The sequence below is a fragment of the Telopea speciosissima genome, chromosome 7 (assembly GCF_018873765.1).
Source record: "Telopea speciosissima isolate NSW1024214 ecotype Mountain lineage chromosome 7, Tspe_v1, whole genome shotgun sequence".
Taxonomy (NCBI): Eukaryota; Viridiplantae; Streptophyta; class Magnoliopsida; order Proteales; family Proteaceae; genus Telopea; species Telopea speciosissima.
In genome coordinates this window covers 62,318,315-62,339,438 of record NC_057922.1, presented here as the reverse complement: position 1 = coordinate 62,339,438, position 21,124 = coordinate 62,318,315, and the positions used below count along the sequence as shown (strand labels likewise).

General features: G+C 40.9%; 1 protein-coding gene across 2 annotated transcripts; it reads right to left on the bottom strand.

The window, feature by feature from the left end:
• Positions 1 to 7,369: 7,369 nt before the first annotated feature.
• On the bottom strand, positions 7,370 to 20,278 carry LOC122669693 (heterogeneous nuclear ribonucleoprotein 1). 2 transcript variants are annotated; one of them, XM_043866525.1, is made up of 7 exons: positions 20,189 to 20,278; positions 19,859 to 20,095; positions 19,638 to 19,678; positions 17,418 to 17,581; positions 17,192 to 17,294; positions 16,957 to 17,126; positions 7,370 to 7,983 (listed from the first exon to the last, which is right to left on the bottom strand). In XM_043866525.1, exons 2-7 carry the CDS (start codon positions 20,056 to 20,058, stop codon positions 7,594 to 7,596), a joined length of 1,068 nt encoding a protein of 355 aa, XP_043722460.1. In that variant the 5' UTR covers positions 20,059 to 20,095; positions 20,189 to 20,278; the 3' UTR covers positions 7,370 to 7,593. The 2 variants fall into 2 exon arrangements, with proteins under 2 accessions (XP_043722460.1, XP_043722459.1); XM_043866524.1 differs by having other exon boundaries at positions 19,859 to 20,262.
• Positions 20,279 to 21,124: the final 846 nt, after the last annotated feature.

Below are 21,124 nucleotides of genomic sequence, written 5' to 3'. Positions count from 1 at the left end.
CTCCTTTTCTACCGATTTCTCTCTCCCACCAGATTTGTAGGTACAAAAACTATTATATATTTCTATACATAGATATATCTCTGTAGCTGTTCTTTACTTTGGGGATCATCTCAATTCTCAATTGCTCTTGGAAATTGGAACATATCTTAGTGATCAGTTCTATCATCTTTGAGAGAGAGAGAGAGAGAGAGAGAGAGAGGGAGAAAGAGATGGTGCAGGTGTTCAAGAAAGGAAAAAAGAAAGACGTTTGAGTTTGAGTTAAGAGTACTTAAATATGTGAGTCATGAGCAATTCGACTCCTCTTCTTTCGCCGGCAGTCGGAGAGAGAGAGAGAGAGATGGTGCAGGTGTTCAAGAAAGGAAAAAAGAAAGAAGTTTGAGTTTGAGTTAAGAGTAATTAAATATGTCAGTCATGAGCAATTCGACTCCTCTATTTTTGCCTGCCCCTACTCTCGCGTGCACCCCACACACCAGCAGGGCAGAATGTATCGCCTTACCCTTGCCCGATCACCTTGCCTAAGTGGGATAAGCCGGTACTTTCTACCGCGCTTATGTATGAGGGCGCATGGCAATACCGGGCCGGCGGAAGTAGAAGAGTCGGACCAATTGTGAGTGGGAAAGTAATGTGGTAATTTAAAAGGACAATATCAGCTCTCTTCCAGCCTAGGCGAGAGTTGGAGGATCCAACCCAATCAAAATAGGAGTGTTTGAGTCATTTCACAACCCCCACTCCCCCGGCAGATTTTGGCTGGGTTGTTCCTCCAGCTCCCGCCACGGCTGACAGAGAGCCAGATCTGGAAAAGAAAAGAAAAGGAAAGTCAAGTGTGGAGTCATAAATAAGGTTAATATTTAAGTAACTTGTGGTTTTTTGTCCTGGAGTGGTGGTATTTAATAATTGTTCAGGTTGTATTGAATATTGATGAGGTTTCAGTGTATCTAAGGGGGAGAAAATGACAATCCACACATGCATTACTGTCTTTCTATCAGTAATAAAATGGGCATATAGTCTTCATGCATTTATATAATAAGTTTACTTTGTACCCCCAAAAAAAATTTTTATTATACTAAGTTGTTCAGTTCTTACCCTTCCTACACTCCATGATTTGATCATGGAAGTTTTTCTTAATAAACAAACTAGTGCCTAGTTCTCTGCAGTTCTTACTGTTCTACACACTCCATGATCTCATGGAAGCTTTTCTTTTTGCCTTTTTCTTTCTTTCTTTCTTGGGTGGGGTTAGGGGGGAGGAGTAAGGTGGGGTCAAGTCACCATTATTATATCATAGCACTTAGGTACAATCCTTGGATCTGGATCCTCTACTTTCGATCTGCCCCTACTTCCGTATGCCCCTCACACAGTAAGGCAAAAAAGATCGCTTTACCCCCGCTTAGGTAAGGGCGCTCGAGCAAGGGTAAGGTGGTCTTTTTTCCGTTTTGTTATGTCTTGGGTGCATACGGCAACATGGTTCTAAGTATCGGGATCGTATCGCCCAATACGGTTTTGTTAGTCATCGATACCGATACCGTGTCGATACTGTATCGGTGGCATGGTATGAACAAGGAGTAAAATGGTCAACAAACTCATTTTTTAAGGAATTTCAAGGATAATTTTGTCTGATACGACCGATCCAAGCCGATACCGTATCGGTATCATATCGATTTTGGGTGTCTGATACCGTGTACTAAAACCATCCACGGCAGTTAGGGCAGCTCGGTAGGAAAGGACCCCGACACTACAATCGTTATACACACTTTAGGGATTAAAAGTGAGAACTCGACCTATTTTATTACCGAATCTTTATCCCTTTTAGTTTCCTGCCCTGCCCAGTTCCCCAATGGCCCTAACAAGGGGAGCACAATGACCACCCTACCTGTGACAAACACTCTGCTCAGGTGGGGCCAACACCCCCTCATTAAAGGCACTAGGGAACTGGGCCGGGTAGGAAACTAAAAGAGATAATTTTTCTTTTATTACCAATACAATCCAGTCATACGTATTGGTTCGAATCAAGCCGATTCCAATAAAAAATAACTTTTTGACCAGTGTTGTATTGGTATCGGTCACTATCAATACCGATACGTATTGATTAATAAGATATGATTCCTAAATTCATGGTCCAATCAAATGACTAGGCATAAGATTACGGGGTTGACCCGGTTTGTATGGAAGATTATTGGTCCAACCAACTACAAACCTACGATATAATAGGTGTTTTGCGACAGATATATCATCTGCCCATGCCCATGTGGTAGAATATGTTTCTTATGATATTTGGAAAAGAAACATACCTTTACTATGACAATACTATTTTGTTATAAATAATACTACCAGAAACAACTCCTATTAACTTCCATATACATGAGTTATGGGTTGTGTTATTTAATATTATAAAATTCATAGACATCTTGAGAGCGGAAATGGTAATACCGATCCTCTCAAGTGTGGTACATTGTCTAGTGCACTTTTAATGTGCATCAGGATCACTGCACTTGGGAAGATATAAATTCAAGTCTCAAGTGCAATGTACCATCCGATGCACTTTAAAAATGCACTGGGTAGTGGACCGCATTTGAGAGGATAAAAATTCCTTGAACCATGTTCAGAACCAATAAGTAAAGTGATTCCCTCTTCGTCGTGTATGACTAAAAACCTTTTAATCCTTCGATTTTTAATTCTTCTTTGAAATTATAAAAATAAATAAATAAAACTCTTTGGGTCATCAGGGTAAGTTATTGCTAGCTCTCTCTTTCTCTCTCTACACAAAATGACACCTCTACCATGGTTTCAAGTATCGAACTGGCCATAACAGCCCATAATCAATATCCAACACTGGAACAAGGAGTGTAAAACATAGGGGTGCAAGTTTGGCCTGATGGCCCGAGCCCCCCTAACCGCCTTGAGCCCGAACAAGGCCTACGTTAAGATACCCTGGCCTTGAGGGCGGGTTAAGGTTGGGAATTTCTGACCCTGAGTCAGGGCCTGGCCGGGCCAGGGTTGAGGTCTTAGGCTGACCCGGCCCAGCCCAACCTGACCTTATCTTCTTCTTCCTGTTCTATCTTCTTTTTTGTATTCTTCTTTCTTCTTTTTTTTTTTTTTTTTTTTTTTTGTCTTCTTCTTGCTCTTCCTCTTCTTTCTTCTTTCTTTCTTCTTCTTCTTGCTCTAGAGACACTTCGATTTGGGATGTCAAAACCCCAACTGGATCAGAAATTTCTTCCTAGTTCTTTTTTTTCTTTCTTTCTTTCTTTCTTCCTTCTATTTCTTCTTCTTCTTCTTCTTCTTAGCCTAGCCAGCCCATGCATCTCCCTTCCCCACCCCCTATGGTCTAGGCCAATAAGGGTTAGCCCAATCAAAACCTGAGGGTGGGTCATGGTTGGATTTTTCTAACCCTGAGTCAGGGTCAGGCTGGGCCTAGGCCTAGCTAAGAGGACTTAGAGTTGGGCTGGGGTTTTAAAAGGCCCAGCCCAAACCAACCCAGTTGCAGCCCTATTAAAACAGATAAAAAAAAAACTTAGTTATCGATATTTTGAGGGGCCAAATAGTATGACACGGCCTAATACAGACAATCCATATCAATATTCACGGATGCGAACGGGCAAGATAGGACCAATTTACACCTTTTGGGATTGGTGTGTGGTTTGTGTGATTACACTTTCATCAAAAAAAGATACGACCAATTTACTTGTCGATCACCTCCACCTTGTTGAAGAGATTGATCGCAACTACCCTTTATGCGACTTGATTTGCAGATGAGATGGGGTGAAGGTGGGTGCTGTCGTGAAGAAGAAGAAGAATAAATTGAGGGTTATTACAAAGCGCCCCTCCCCCAAAAAAAAAAAACAGAAGATGTAAAATAAACGAAAAGAGTGGAGTAAGATGGAGATGATGGACTACCAAAGTCAGGAATCTTTGTTTGACATGAAATACTCTGGTAGCCAAAACACCAACAGGGCTTCCCTTGGCGATTTCAACGACCACAACTGATATTGTAGAGAAATCATACACACTTGGAAAAGGGTGGAAGGTTGGGATGAAAGTGAGAGGATTGAATAGAGGTGACAGAGGGGAGAGGGATTGAATCAACTGCTCCGGTAGCAATCACCGCCCGATGCAACACGAAGCAGCTCTGAAACTCGATGACCCAAAGTGGACTTGGGCCTTGGGGTGGAGGTGATCAAAGCAGAGGAGGTCGGAATAAAAGGGAACAAATCACAATTGGAAACTAGAGTAATCCTGTAATTTTCCCAAAAATATTCATGAAGTCCGACTAAGGGTGTCAATCGGTGTGATTCTGGTTATTCAATTTGATTGCGATGTGATTTACATTTTAATAAGGTAAAATCAGAACCGAACCGGATAAGATCAACCAAAACCTATGCATCGTCCAAGTTGATTTTTAGGTCAACTACCCAGCGCAATGGCATTTGACCTCTTACAAATTTTTGGTCAATTGCCTAGTGTAATATACCAATTAAGGTCAAGTATTCCTTTAAAATCATTTCCTTAATCCCCAAACACAAGATATTTCAGTGGAGGTCCTTTTTAATACTTTGAAGAGTTAAATCCAAATGGGCCTTGAACCTAAGTGAGAATCATTTTACACCGTAGCAAGGAATTAGAAAATTAAAAGTTCAAACTAATTTTCCTTAAAGTCTTCAATATGTTGACTAACAAAATATCCAGTTGAGCTTCTCCATTTTTTTTTATTTTTTTTTTGGGGGTTGGGGGGGGGGGTGTGGGGGGTGGAGTCAAGAAAGGATAATTTGATTAACTAAAAAAGGCTTGGGAAAAACTCTTGGCCAAAAAGTAGAGAGGATTTATAGTGAAAGATGGTGGTTGCAACAATCAAACACGGGAAAATCTAAGTTTAGAAGCTCCAACAGCTAGAAAGAGCCCGTCAAATATAGCAGAAGTGGATAGAAGAAAATTGTCGACATAACAACAGTACTTGGGATACAAGAGCATTTGTCGTCAGTCAAGAGATGAAGATTGGCTGTTAAGAGCTGTTATTGTTGGAAGACAGTCGAGTAAAGAACTACTTGATCAAGCCCCTTCCACTAATAAGGGAATGATTCGGTTTTGGACCGGGTTTGGGTTTGGGTTGGAAGGAAATGTGATCACTTGGGTTTGGGAATTGATGTTGGGAATGGGAGGGGACACAAAGGTTGGTTTTGGTGCTCGACCCGCCCAAGATCTTGGTTGTCGATTGGGATATTGTTACCGAAGGTGGGGAATTGTTAGGGGTGTCGATGTCGTGCGGGAAATAGACAGAGAAAAACTTTAGGGCTAACGTGGCTCCCTTGGAGGGGCTCAAAGGTTCTGAAGAAGGGTTGTCTGTGGTTGCCTTGGTTTTTTCTCTGTCATGATGTTTCCCACCGACGACCTGGGTGATTTCTTGAGCCAATGGGGCGTTGGATGAGCTCGCAGTTAGGTGGTTGAGGTCGTGCCTTGACAGTTACCTGATCTGGTTGGATGAGACTCATCACCAGCCTCAATAGATGAGGATGGATGTATTGTTGGCGTCTGTTGTGGGCTTGCTCCGGGAGAAGGGGTTCCAATCCTCCTTGTTCAATCAAAATAGCTTTTGCAAGGAGGCGTGCATCTGAAATGTTGTTGGAGGTCTGGCAGTTGATCCTCCTAGACGTAGCCATTCCCCAAAGTAAGTTTCGAAACAGAACTTGCAGGAATTCTAAGAGATTAGAGGAAGGTTTGGAGGTCTGATATGCTTGAAGGTGTGTTTCAGTATGCATACTCTTGCCTCGTGCCCGATGATTCCACAGACCAAGCAAAATGATGCAATTTGGTGAATATGAATTCCACCCACGGGTGTCTGAGGCTAGGTCTGTTGGTTCGCAGTCCTGTTCTTGTTGGCAATCTGCTCTGCTACTTCTCTACTGTGGAGATTCATGGGGAGATTGAAGATGTGTACCTAAACCTCGAATTAAAAGGGATATTATGAGGACTGAGATCGGCACTCCAGCGCTGAAGTTATAGGAGGCAATTCTTTATGAGCCAGGGGGCTGCGAGAAGGCGATGTGGAATTAAGCTTCATTATACCATCTAGATTGTGATCCTAAAGGAGAAGACTAAAATGCCAGAAAGCCTCCTGAATGGTCATTGCGAGATCAACAAGAACATCACTAAAGAAAAGATTTTGCCAGAGTTAGACAACAGCTTCTGGAGATACATGTCAGAACCTGAAGTAAGAGATCATCTTTCGGTGTCAGCTGCCATTGTATGGTCACTCCTAAGGACCTGGATGAAAAAGAGGCATGCCCAGATCTAATGGATCTTGATTTGTATTGGAAGGCTCCATGCTATGGTAGTGAGGGATTTGGAGACTGTCATAGCCGAGATTCTTTTACTAGACAGGATATTCCCAACTAACACCATATCCCATTTGAAGAGTGTCAACAAAGGATTTTTTTTTTTTTTGGGTAAAGGATTAGGGTCTTGGATATCAAGCTCGGGCAGTTTCAGTGAATCGTTTTCTGGAGAGTCCGACTCTAGGGGTAGCATTAGAGCATCTTCGACACCCTCAATTGCTGCTTCGGTTGGATCATTGTCCAAATCCAATTAATCTGTAGACAAATAGCAAATAGGAACTGAAAGAAAATGTTAAGAAAACTAAGGATCAGCGCATTATATAAGAAATTAAATTAAACCAGTGGAAATAACCCTTGAAAGGGGGGGGGGGGGGGGGGGAGAACGAATGATTACGTTAGAATACGTACTTCGGTTGAAACAGCCTCACAGAGAAAACAAGTGTACCACCATCGAAATTATTAAAAAAAAAAGGGGCATATTCTGTGTGTCACAGCACAGGCTGCGCCCAGGCACATGGGCAGCCTGTGCAGGATGGTCATTGGATCCACCCCCGTGTGTGGCCGCAGCATGCATTGCGGCACAGAAAACAGCGCCACTAAAAACAAATAGAGGGGGGGTTAGGGGAGATGAATCGAAGAATATTTAGATCAGAAAAGGAGTAATTGCTGGGCCCACTCACGGGAGGGGAGATCCTCGCTGCGAATCATTCGCACGGAGGGGAAACCAAAATCCTAGAGAGGGATTGCTGAAACCCTAAAGCAAGAGAGTGGAGAACCCTGATGGAAAGGAAAAGAATGTAAAAGAAATGAATTACTTTTCTCTATATCAGTAGTATTGCATCTCTACTGTTTTACTTTTTTAACATTTGGTTGGAAGCCACGAAAGCATACATACCAATATTATAAAGGTAAGCTTCACATATTAAGATACTGTGACACTGGGACCCAAGAAGCACCCATACACTATTATCATATGGAAAATTCCATCACAATAGTGTATCTGTAACATTTAAGTAAGTTCTATAATTTTAATATTAAAAAAAATTAAAAAAAAAAAAAAGCTATTGTATAAGCTAATATTAGTCATTTATCTATTGCCTCAGCAAAATTAGGATTTACGCATACAGAAGTAACAGCAAAGGAAAAGGAAGATAATTTCCATTGTATGGCTTTAAGAGCAAACAGAAGTAGGTATATAATTTCAGCTTGATAACACAATTGGGCATGAGACCCAGTAACTGGATTACCATGTATGTTTACCCATAGAAATCCCTCATCTTCCATATGGATGATACCTGCCATTGGCCACAACACTACTTCCGTAAACTCTGCTGCCATAACCATCAGCACCACCATAGCCACCTGGACTACCATAAACTCCTTCTCCAGATCCACCATACATGGGTCCACCAAACCCATAATTGCCATAACCATAACCATATCCACCATAAAGACTTGCACCATAGCCTTCGCCGTACCCACCATACCCACCTCGAGAACGATAACCACCACCATACCCCCCTACCACACCACTGCCATAACCCCCGTAATCTGCTGCAGCACTGCTTCCATAATGAGCTCTTGCACCAAATCCTCGATCACCAAATCCTCGATCTCCTCGATCACCAGCACTTCTTTTCGGTTCAGCCTTCTTGACTTCCACCTACAATTTCAGATCAGAAGTACTTGGACAGTGAGTATATTGATCAGCCTTTCGAACTCTGAAGAACAGAATCCATCCAAATCTTTTTTTTTTTGGGGTCCTCAAAGAAAATGTTATAAACCAGACTACAAAGAGGGGGGGGGCAATATATGCAAGGTGTGGGACTCCATTAGTTGGTAATGAAGAGTAGAATAGCACTGAAAAGTGTCATATTTCCTCATGATCCACATATGTTGGCTTAGTAGGAAGCCAAACAAGTTAACTCTTACTTCTCAAAGATGGCAACCCTCCTCCACCCCCCTTGGGAAAAAAAAGGAAAAGAAAGAATTTCCGAGGACTAGCAGATATTTCCCAAGAAAACGTATGTGCTAACAGAGGGGGATTTCTATAACCATCCCATTTCCAAGCATTTTCTTAAAACAACTTGTCAGCCAAATAAAACTTAACAGAAGTGACTTGAATGTTTTATCTTCATCAGTATTCTAAGTCTTGGCAAAAGGTTAGGACCAAAGGCATACTTGGCAACTGCAACTTAAAAGGTTAAATCATGATAATGCAATCAGGGATTCGAAAATACTAGTTTGGAGAGCTTATGGGCCCACCCAAGGGTTAAACAACTCAAACTATGAACCTGAACAGCTCTATAATTAACCAGAATTTTAAAGGGGTTATTTGGTAGACTAAGAAAGCAGCAGGATTCGGTAGACTAAGGGTAGACTAGGTAATGAAGTAAGATTAGGGTAGGAATATAATTTTGATGAAAAGGGGGTACTGTGGGGAAGAGAAGGTTTATGGTGACATAAAACGTTGTCACCATGTCAACTCTTACCTTCGAACGAAACCAAAAAACCAGCAGGATTCGGTAACCTCAAAAATCGTTCTAAGAGAAATAACTATCTCATTTAAACACAAATTTATCGGAAATCCCAGGAGAGGAGTCACAACCACTATCCCTACCAAAGTGACAAATAACAGAACCACAGGATCAAATGAAGAAAATAAAGTTCAGCCCTGCACCTAGGTCTCACAGTAGGAACAAACCCATTCTGGAGTTCTTAGTGCAACTCCCAACAGCATTGGTTTTGGAGAATAAAAGTCCAGGGTTTTAATCATTCAAGCATGAGTAGTCTATACCCAGAATTTCAAAAGGAATAGACAAGATTTGATAAGAATCGACCCACTCTAGTTGTATGGTGGATACCACCAATAACAGAACAGAATAAAATAAATTAATGAATAAATAAGAAGAAAGCAGATATGGAAGGATAATACCTAGAAATAAGGAGCAGAATGATGAGGCAGGAATGGCGGAAGGGAAAAGAACAAGTATAGCAGGGAAAGAGAAAGAGGGGGAACCAGTACGGAATACAGAGAACACGGGAAGGGGAGGGGGAGAGAGAGAGAGAGTACAACCACAAGCAATGTAGGCACACTCAATGAAACTCAAAATTTCATTCTATGTATTTTGTAGGGTTGCATCCAATTTATAAAGACAAAAAAATACTCCTACCTCTATCCTAAAATAGAAACCGTAGGAAACTGGGTAACTTCCTCAAACAAAGAAATCAATCTCCCACGTTATCCTACTTTCCATAAAAATAAAGATAACAAAATAACCTAGAATAAACAAATAAATAACAAAATATCCTACTAAACCAACAATCCAGTTTGGAATCGGTTCCTTGTGGCCTAGGAATCGCAATGTGTTAAACCAGTCCAGCCAAGTATCTGCACCACATTATCTAACTTAAAGAGTTTGAGTACAAATAAAAATGTAAATGAACCATCAGCATTGATAAGATTCAAATATGAGGTACTACTCTTCTCAAGAATCAGGCTATTAGAAATTAAAGAACCAAGAGAAATTGTGAAACACGAAGACATTGGAACCAAAGGTATAGATCATAAAGTAACTGAGATTTGACAAATGTTATGAGATAAAGGTGGCACATGTGACATGCCACTACAACTTGGAAAAAATTAAGGTTTACAAACTGTTGCAAACCAGAACCTGACTGATCAAACCAAAAGTAGAAGAAGGAGAGAAGGGAGGAAGAGATGCTGCAAGCAAGGAGAAGAGAAGCCTGCAAGAGAATAAAATAGTTCTCTCGCAGGCAGCCTTCTATTTTATAAAAAGGACTTAAGAGTCGTAAAAGGTAGTTGGTTAGGAGTTTATGAAATTACTCCTAACCCCTTACTTGTTACAGAATTACCCCCACAAAACCAGAACTAAAGTACTAAAGTACCCCTAGTTTCCAACACAAACCATGCTTTATCGAGCAATTATTGAGCAATACAAAAATAGCCCAAGATATAATGACTTTATCTGAGATGTGGATATAGAGATGAATGAGTTGCTAGACTAGAAAGGACAAAATAATGAATGCATTCATGGGAATCCAGTGTAGCACCAACAGGTGATAAAACGAGAGAAAGTCAATTGAGATTGTTCAGCCGTTCGGATGTGCATAACCAACCAATGAACACCCGGACGAATTGATGTGCGAAAAAAAGGGCCTTAGGACTCAAAGAAAGTTTTCCTGCACAGTGGGTGCAGGAAAAGTACACCCATCTAGGCTCATTAATGTTGCGCCCCCCCCCCTTAATAGTACGTAGTCAATAATACACCCCTTATTGTCCCTGATACCTTCTCAACACCATCCGAACGTCTCAGAAAAGGGATTTTCCATTGACCTTGGCTGAAGGAAAACCATTCCATTAGGACTAAAGGAATGGCCAATAACTTAGCTAGGGCAGGTGGCAAGCCCCAAACAGTTAGGGAAAACCATTCCCTTAGGACTAAAGGAAAGGCAAATAACTTACCTGACGTAGCTAAGAGGGTAGGTGGCAAGCCCCAAACAGTCAATCAAGTTTCCTCTCTCCCATTATCTTGATAACTGTGGAAATTTGAGAAATATGGCTTATGACGATATGGTCACAACCCCTCATTATTTATAATGAGCTGGAGAACATTCCAAAATAGGTACAAAGACAGAAATATCCCCAGGACACAACTACCCTTGAACCCATATTACAACATTCACCCTCAAGTTGGTGCATAAATATCAAACATGCCCAATTTACAAACTATAGAACTAGAACTTTTACTACTAATTCCCTTGGTGAGAATATCAGCTAATTGCTCACTAGAATGACCAAAAGGAACACAAACAACTCCTTGTTCCAGCTTCTCCCGATGAAGTGACGATCGATCTCGACATGCTTAGTTCAATCGTGTTGAAATGGATTATGTGCGATGTTGATTGCTGATTTGTTGTCACAATAGAGGAGCATAGGCAGCTCAACATGGACATATAGATCCTGAAGGAGTCCTTGAAGCCAAAGGAGTTCACATAGACCATGGGCCATAGCACTAAACTCTGCTTTTGCAGTAGACCGAGCAACTACAAACTACTTCTTGCTTCGCCAAGTAACCAAGTTATCTCCAACAAAAGTGCAATAACCTAAGGTAGATCTTCTATCATCCGGACAGCCTGCCCAGTCAACCTCGTAAAAGCCTCAACTCTCAAGTGATTCTGAGGTCAGAAAAGAATACCTTTTCCAGGTGAAGACTTAAAATACCTCAAAATTCTATATGCTGCCTCTAGATGTGTTAGTGCGGGTCATGTATATGCTGGCTAACAACATTCACAACTAAGGCTATATTTGGACGTGTGTGGGAAAGATATATCAGACGTCCACCAACCTTTGGTAACTCCCCTTATCCATTGGATCTTCATCCTTATTCTTTAGGTGAGTGTTAGGCTCTAGTGAAGCTTTAGCAAGCTTATACCCAAGCATCCTTGTATCTGACAAAAGGTCAACTGTATAGTTCCGTTGAGAAAGGAAGATACCTTGAGCAGAGTGGGTCACCTCGATCCCAAAAAAATATCTCAGCTTTCCCGGGTCTTGCATTTCAAACTTTGTCCCCAAGAAGGTATTCAGTTTGCTTATTTCATTGGCATCACTCCCAGTAATTACTATATCATCTACACAGACAATCAAAATTGTCATATACTGACCAGTCTTCTTGCTGAACAATGTATGATCAGCATTGCTTTGTTTGAAGCCTATGGCCACCATGGCTCTATGGAAACGGCCAAACCAAGCTCTTGGTGATTGCTTTAGGCCATATAGAGCTCTATTCAAACAACACATTTTGCATTTAGTTTCTGGGGCAGTGAAGCCAAGAGGAATATCCATATTCACATCTTCTTCAAGTTCCTTGTGGAGAAGGACATTCTTCACATCAAGTTGATGGAGATCCCATCCTTGGTTGATAACACAAGAGACAATTACCCTGATGATGTTCATCTTAGCAACTACGGCAAAATTTTTTGATAGTCGATCCCATGAGTCTGGGTAAAACCTCTAGCAACTAGCCTTGCCTTGTATCTTCCTACCGTTCCATCAGCCTTCTGTTTAACTATGAAAACCCATTTGCAATCTATGGGTTTCTTTCCTCAAGGAAGATTCACCAAGTCCCAAGTGCCATTTTTTCCCAGGGCATTCATTTCTTCATTCGTTCCTTCTTTCCACCTTAAATTCCTTAGTGCTTCCTACCAAGTATTTGGGATGGAAACAGAGGAGAAGGAATAAACGCACGCATAGAAAGATGGAGAAAGAGAGTTATATGAAACATTAGAAATTGGATGCTAAGTACAACTTCTACATGGCTTACGGATAGCAATGGGTAAGTCAAGATTAGGATCGAATGGAGACTCACCAGAAGGAACAGTACTTCCATAACTTGAGACTGGTAATGCCGATTGGTTAGGAGCAGTGGTGGTGGTATGGTCAACTTGCTTTCTTTTATGCCACGTTCCTCTAGTAAAGGTCTTCAAAATAGGCTCAACATGCTCCCCCTGAATTAGAGGTTGTTCCAGCTCTCCCTGGATTAAAGGTTGATCCTACTCTTGCCATGTCATACCATTTTCAAGCTCAATAAACTGATCTTCTATTAGGCACATCAACTTACAATGGGGCAATTAAAGACATCTCTTCACTTGCAAACTCCCCCGAAAGAGGTGCAGGAGATGGAAAATAAGCCTCAGTTTCCTGATCCCAAAAAATATCCATAGTAAAAAACAATTTTCAGGAAAGAGGATGGTAACATTTATACCCCTTTTGGGTAGCATAATATCCCAAAAAAATGCAACGTAACCCCTTTGGATCAAACTTGCCACTCACATGATAATTGCAAACAAAAACTACACAATCAAAAACTTTGGGAGACACGACAAAGGACGATGACCCCAATAACAACTCAAGAGGGCAAGAAGCCAACACACATGAGGGTAACCTATTGATAAGCTAAGATGCCAAGAGAACTGCATCACCCCAAAATCAAGGAGGAACATTTATTGCAAACATCAATGATCTAGCAACTTCCAAAAGGTGACGATTCTTCCTTTCAACCACACCATTCTGGGCAGGAGTGTCCACACAGGAGGTCTGATGTATAATCCCATGAGCAGACAAATAAGCCTAAAGAAAACCATCAATGTATTCCTTCCTATCGTCAGTTGGAAGAATTTTCAACTTGGCATCAAATTATGTCTGGATCATTTTGTGGAACAATTAAAAACAAGAGAATACATCGCTCTTCTGCCCCATAAGATACACTGAGGTGGTACTGCTGAAACAGTCAATAAATGTAACAAACCAGTGATAACAAGATGTAGAAACACAACGGGCAGGGTCCCAAACATAAAAATGGACTAAACCGAAAGGAATTAAACTTCTATTATCTGAGATAGGGTAAATAGCTCTAGTCTGCTTCGCAAAAATGCAAGCATCACACTTAAAATTGTTTGGATTACAATTCTTGACTAAACTAGGAAATAAAGTAAATAAAACGCCTAGAGGGGGTTGGCCCAACTGACGATGCCACCTATGTAGATCATCCAAAGCCGATGCAGAAGAGTCAGAAGTAGAGGCCAAAGCAAATGGAGAACTATCAAACAAGTAGAGACCACCAACCACTTTACCATTGCCGATCGTAAGACCTATAACCAAGTCCTGGAAAAGACAATGAGTAGGAAAGAAAATTACTTTGCAATTTAGATCCCGTGTAAGACTACTAATAGAGAGTAAATTAGTAAAAAAGCTGGAAAAATGCAATATTCAAGAAAGAGATAAGGAGTGTACTTAATGATGTTCGTCCCAAAAACAAGGGAAAGGAAACCATCAACCACACGAACTGTACTGTTACCTAATAAAGGAGAATATTGACAAAATTGAGTAGGAGAACAGGTCATATGAACAATAGCACCTAAGTCAATTATTCAGGATTTGGATACGATTAAGGTACTATGGCCACAAAAGAAAATACCTAAATTATGTGAGGAAGAAGGTTGTTAAGAGGACCCTGACAAGGAGGTGGCCGAAGATGCAGATGGATCTGATGAAGAAGATGAGTCAAGCCTAGTCATCAAACGACGTAGGTACTGGAGTTCTTCCAGAGAAAATGAAGGTTCAGAAGCAGTGTCCAAAGATGAAGTCTAATTAGCTCTGGCTAAAGGACTCTGCCCACGTCCCCGAGTATCATTAGGACGCCCATGTAATTTCCAGCACTTGTCTTTTGTATGTCATTCCATCCCACAAAAATTGCACTTCACCGGAATACAATCAGGAGTGGTACGCCTACCAGTACCACGAGAAACACCCCCCATGAAATGAATTTTGTGGACTAGAGGAGAGCTAATCGTTCCTGGGTAACTGAATTAACCATAGCATCGAAACAGTTGTCCTTTGATTGCACCATGGCATAAGCCTGCTCAAGTGTAGGAAAGGGATCACGATTCAGGACATGAGCCCAAATTTGCACTGAGCAGCATTACCGACCTATGAGTGTCTTTAACAATCTTCCAAATTTTTGCAGTAGTATCGAGAAGATAACCCCTTGCGATTTCAAGATCCATGCAATTGATGAGATATGACATCACGAGAAAATTGGATGTTACCCATTTATCTAGCGAAGGACCAGCTTCAATATGCTTAACAAATGCCCCTGTAATATAACCAGAAAGAACATAGGAACCAATGGCAAGGAAGCAAGACTGCGTCCACATCATGTAATTGCTCCTGTTTAATTTAATGGAGCTGGCAGGGAATAGAAGGAAATCATGTTGATTAACTCCTTAGTATCCAGTAGATGTGGTGGAAATCTCGCAGTCGCTCATAGTTGCTGGTCAAGACAGAATCACAAACTCATGTTACTCATCAATAGCAAAAGGATCCCAAAACACCTGTAACCGAAGAGAAGATTCAGACCATGGATTGGTCAAAAAAATAACCCCAACAACAGGGTATAAGCAAGGGCTGAAACTTAGATGTAAGGCCTAGGTTGTAATCCAAAATCCAGCCACTCAATAGAGCTGATAGCAAGGTAGAGGGCAAGTTCTCGGGTATTTAGCTAACCCTCCACATAGGAACAGAATAGGATGAGATCACAAGTTACCAATAGGTCACAAAATTAGAAAGTATGGATCAGTGTGTAGAAACCAAACCAGCAAATAGAATGGAAACAAACTCAGATCAAGTGATGCTTGTATAGAGGAGAAGCTATGCTGAAAGTTCCAATCAATGCTAACAATGAGGTTGAGAGATATAGAAGTTGCACCAAAAAAGAAGGTTAAGGCCTACAGGCCAAACCAACCAGCAGCAGGGCCTCAGGTTGGGATCGAGTGTAGGTCTCCTTGACAGGGATCAGCCCTCCAAAACTCAGCCAATGGTGATCAGTGGTTGCTGAGTCATGATATTCACAAGTTGCAGCAGCAGTAACAACTTTGGAGTGTTGAAGTTAATGCAGCCTTCGATTGGTTCTTCTTCAGCACTTGCAACAAACTCAGAGATCACAACACACAAGGGGATCGATGGAAAAGAAGAGAAGAAAATAGAAGGTGGGGATAGATGGAGTACGCCCTCTCAGCCAGGCTCTTTCAGCCCTTCAAGTCCCAACCAATTGGACATGAGAACAGTCATCACATTCAAGCAAATTTCATTCATCAACTAAAATCATGGGGAGCCTTCTACAACCTTTACATTATATAGAGGGCTATGTTTGCACCTCAAGTTACAAGAAAATAGATACTACACTGAATTAGAAACTAAGTTTGGAAATAGAAACTAAGAAAATAGTAACTAGGATTGACTCAAAAATAGAAACTAGATATAATCTTCAAGTCTTCTAAATATTCCAGCCGATGCTTGCTCCTTGTGGACCCCACTTTTTAAGTGATTAAATATTGCTGCCAATTATTTTTATTGGTGGTCCCCACCTCTCAATATGGCTCCATCGATTCTAGCAAGTATTCTTTAGATATTTAGGCCAAAAGAGACAATTATATCCCTCACTTAAAGACTTGAATCACTAATAAATAAAAGCCTATTCTGCCCCCACGGTTCTTCTAATAATAATCTCACCAAGCCAAATTAAGGGGCTGGGACACTGTTCACATGAACAGTAACTTAAACAGTGTTCTGGCCTCTTCATGTTTTGATCTACATCAGATGAGGGCAGAAGTTCCACTAAGAGGAGGCGGAAGTGGGTGACAGAAGTGGTGGTTGGGGTAGAAAGAGGCAGCGGTGGCTGGTGAAGGTGGCGGTAGTTGTGGCTGGAACCGAGAAGAAGTAAGAAGGAGATGGAGGAGGGAGGCGATACCTAGTGGTGCTTCCGGCGCAAGAAGCGAGAAAGGGAAAGAGAAAGAGAGACGGTAGAAAGAGCTAGGGCTTCATGAAGAGAATCATTAGGGTTTGGATCCTGATGTGAATCCCTACTCTGATACCATGTGGAGATTTGAGAAATACGGCTTTTGACGATATGGTCACAGCCCCCTTACAAAGAAATATCCCTAGGATAAAACTACCCTTGAACCCATATTACAACAATAACCAAATAAAGACTTCGTAATCGCCCACTAATATACAATATTTTTCACTTTTATTTATTTTTTATTTTTTGGGCCTCACCTGTTTGCCTCCAAGTTCATGTGTTTTCCCCTCGGAGATGATATCATCAACTGTGTCTTCACTCTTGAAAGTAACAAATCCAAATCCACGTGATCGGCCACTGTTGTGGTCCAACATTATCTGATGCTCAACAATCTCACCATAGGATGAGAAATACTCCTTCAATTCATCTGCAAGATTTTAATAAAGTAATCAAGGGCAAATAAGCTTTCAATGGTAACGGTCTGATTAATACCTTCACTGAAAGAAGAGGGTATTCCGCCAACAAAAATTTTTTTTGTTTTTGACCCTCCATTAAAATGCATATCTTCCCTTGGTACTGTCCTCTTTACTTCCACCTGTGATCAGCAGGCAACAAATCAGGAGCTAAACATAATAAATGAGGGAATGCAAATAATAGGGAGAATTACAATGCACAAAAGAAATTCTGAATTACAAAGTGCAAACAAAAGGGATCTTACTTGTCTTTCATTGATAACATGTTCCTCCTCCAAAACCTTGTCCACAACTGCTGGGTCAGCAAATGTTATAAATCCAAAACCCCTAGGCCTTTTGGTATATTTATCCTTCATTATTACAGAATCAGTAATTTCGCCATACTTTTTAAAATAATCGGTGAAGGTTTCTGGAAGAAGACAACAAAACGGATTAAGACTAAAGAATAAAGGTGGGAGAAAATGTCGCTAAAGAGGCAGAACCATGACCCAACTGCAACCAGAATTACATAAAGTGACAAGATAAACATAAACTATTTCTCTATAGCAGACTCTCATTGCAGGCAAAACAAGGAAAGTATAACATGCCACAGGTGCCAAGGCCATTGACTTGGATGAGAAGAATAAAAAGTCCATCTATCTACTATTTCAGCATAAAAACAAGGAATTGACAACAAAAATTCAAGACACAACTGTGCATTCAGGTCATCCAAAACAACAGACTTCATCACATAAATAAGGGAGGAATGGCGCACAATCCATAACTCATTTCCATAAACCACATAATAATGTTACTCAGGTGATACAGCACATGTGCTTTGGACATAAGTATGAATTCAATGCTTCCCAAGGAGTCAAGAGTTGTGGAAACCTCCCCCCCCCCAACTCCTCCAAACCCCTAGAAAACTGTGGTCTGTTACATATATATTTTACAATTTATACTTGAATGCAAGCCTATGCACCCAGGAGGGGGGAAAAGAAGAACAAAAAAGTAAAACTTATAACCCTGTCGAATTATTTCTACACCACATCGGGAGTGGGGAAAGATATGTGATGGATACTTACAAACCATAATAATTGGCTTGATTTAATACAAGTTGATTTGAACCATGACGAAGCATGTACAACTATGATGAATGTAAACCACCACCCTCAGGAGCACATGCTTGAATTGTTTAAGATGGGTGTTATACAGGAGTTGAATTTACAGAGACAATAGTCTATGTAACATTAGTAAATCCTCATATGGATTATATAAAAGAGGCACATGCTACTTCCACATGCAATTCCATTAATGTTTTGCGAAGCAATGGACAACAGACTTTACGTTAGAGAATACAGACATGTGCATCTAAACCTTTTTTTTTTTCTGGATAGATGAGCATCTAAACCTTTTGTGGCTCTACCACGACAACAGTTTCATTTGTTTCTTGACATTGCCTCCAGACACACTACTTGTCCATCTTGCCAAACTTGCATTAAATTAAGTAAAATCACGGTTTATGTTCCCACTGAGGGTGGTCAACAAGAACCAGGTCCACACATAATCCAGAGGACAATCTTATCTAACCTTGAGACAACATCCGCCCAAGTGCTTGCCCCTTGCTAATAAAGGGCAAACAGAGGGTGGTCTACAATCACAAGCAGAGGCAACAAGCGAGAAAGCCCCTAATAGGGGGCGCGTTAGCCCAACCTAATTTAGGGGCTTTCTTCGCAGTTGGAATCGCTAGTAATCGCAGATCAGCATGCCAGGGTGACTATGCGCCTGGGCCCTGTACACACCATCCGTCACACTCTGGGAATTGATTTTGCCCGAAGCATCACACAAATGAGCATCCATTCCTTGTGTGTACCACCAGTGCCACAAAGGCTTTTGGCAAAGCATGCATTGAATTCTTCTAGTTTTTTTGTCACAAGCATGACTGACTTGAGGAAAAAGAGCAGCTTCAGCTAAAAGTATGCCAAGCACCTATTTTTCTGCCCGGGAGAGGGGGTGGCAAAGTATTTTGTAGAATTTTAGATGACATAATTACCACAAATCAGAACCTTAAAGTATAAAACCAGTTAATGACTCAGTTGACCTGATATCAACCCACAGTGTTTGGACCTTTGGATGAATTCATGTCACTTGGCACCTCTAAGACAATCTTACCTACCATTGTTATATAACTTCTTATTCAATGATTCTTCTTGCTTTGATACCACTGAAATTTGACTTCCATACCTTGTTTTACATAAATTACTAGAACATAAATGAGTGAATAAATTATAGCAACACAGGACAAAATAGATCAGACAGAGTCCACAGTCCTTACACACAGAATTGCGGGGTCTAAAATACATCAGTTTGAGGAGTATAGAAGCTGAAGACAAACGACAGAAGAACGACAATGCATAGGTCTCAAATCTAGTATTATCTCAGGTTCATAAATATGAATAAGGTTGAATCAAATACAACTTCTGTACCTTCAGTCGTCTCCCAGGCAACGCCACCAACGAAGATTTTTCTATCAAACAAGAAAAATTAGTCATTTATCATTGTCCCCATTTTATGGCAGCGACTCGGGAGGGCTGAATTTCAGCGTGAGAACCCGCTCTCCCTAAACCTAAAGAGACCAAAATTTCCAACACAAACACAGAGAAATCGAATATCTAGAATCTAGGAATCCCTAAACCTGAAAACTAACCCTGGGGAAGAATCACGACCGATGGACTGCTTTATCTCATCGCCAGCACTTTCCACATTATGATTCCGACGTTCTGAAAATTGCTCTTCTTCTTCTTCTTGTTGTTGTTCAATTTCTTCCTCAACCTCTTCTATCTCATCATCTACACCGCTAAGGGCGATGCGCTCATCTCCGTATGTCTTGTCCTCAGCAACATCCATAGTAGTATCTAGTCCTTTTGCCTCTCTCCCTATGAACACCTGCAAACGAGCAAATATTATTCCACTACAACCTAGATTTTCTCTTTTTTTTTTCTAACCTAAGCAGACGAAAAACCCTCGACCGAAATACCTTCCTATCTAAAGGACTAATGATCTCAACCAGAAAAATCCGATGTTTTCTATGGTTCTAACGATACTGGTGTTAAAAGAGTCCGCAGTCACAGAACAGAAACCCTAGCTTTCTCTGAGAGTGAGGCTGAGAACCGCCGCGTTCAAGTAAGAAGACCAGACGAATAGACGACGCGACTATTTAAAGTAGTTGAATCATCGGCTTCACTACCATAAAAAAGAATCATCGGCTTTATATTAAAAGCTGTAGCTAGTCATCGTTCGTGATTCCTCACGCTGTATGGCTGTATGGGTGTATGGGTCCGTATAACCCCAATTCCTTACCCCTTTTATTGTTTTTTTTTTTTTTTTAAATATTGTTGGACTGATTTTCTACATAGTCTTCTCTAGTCCCGGTAAACTGCTCGGTAACTCCTCAATTGTCAATGAAGTACACGAAAGCGTTGACTGTTGAGTATGTTCATACAAATAGGGGTGTTAATCGGTCGGGCCTAGTCGGGTCTCAGTAATTTTATAGGTTGCACCGTATCCGATTGTTTAGGCATTCGGGTTTATCTTGGGCGAGCATGGTCCGGTTTCATTTCGGCCGATCGATGTTCGATCTTTAATCGGGGTAGCCTTATTCGAGCTAAACGGGCCAAAACCGGGCCCATGAGCCATTTAACTCTAAACAGTCTCTAAACAGTGTGGGTTTACTAATTGACATGCAACAGTCACAGTACACCTCAACTCAAAGTCAAATAAAGTTTATCACAACTAAAATAGCAGCACAACACCGAATAGAAGCACATCTAACAAAGTAAGTAGAAGGGGAAAAAAATAGAAGTACATCTAACAAAGTAAGTAGAGGGAAAAAAAAATTACAGCACAACACCGAATAGAAGCACATCTAACAAAGTAAGATCTAAAAACTAAAAACTAAGCCTCATTTCACCTA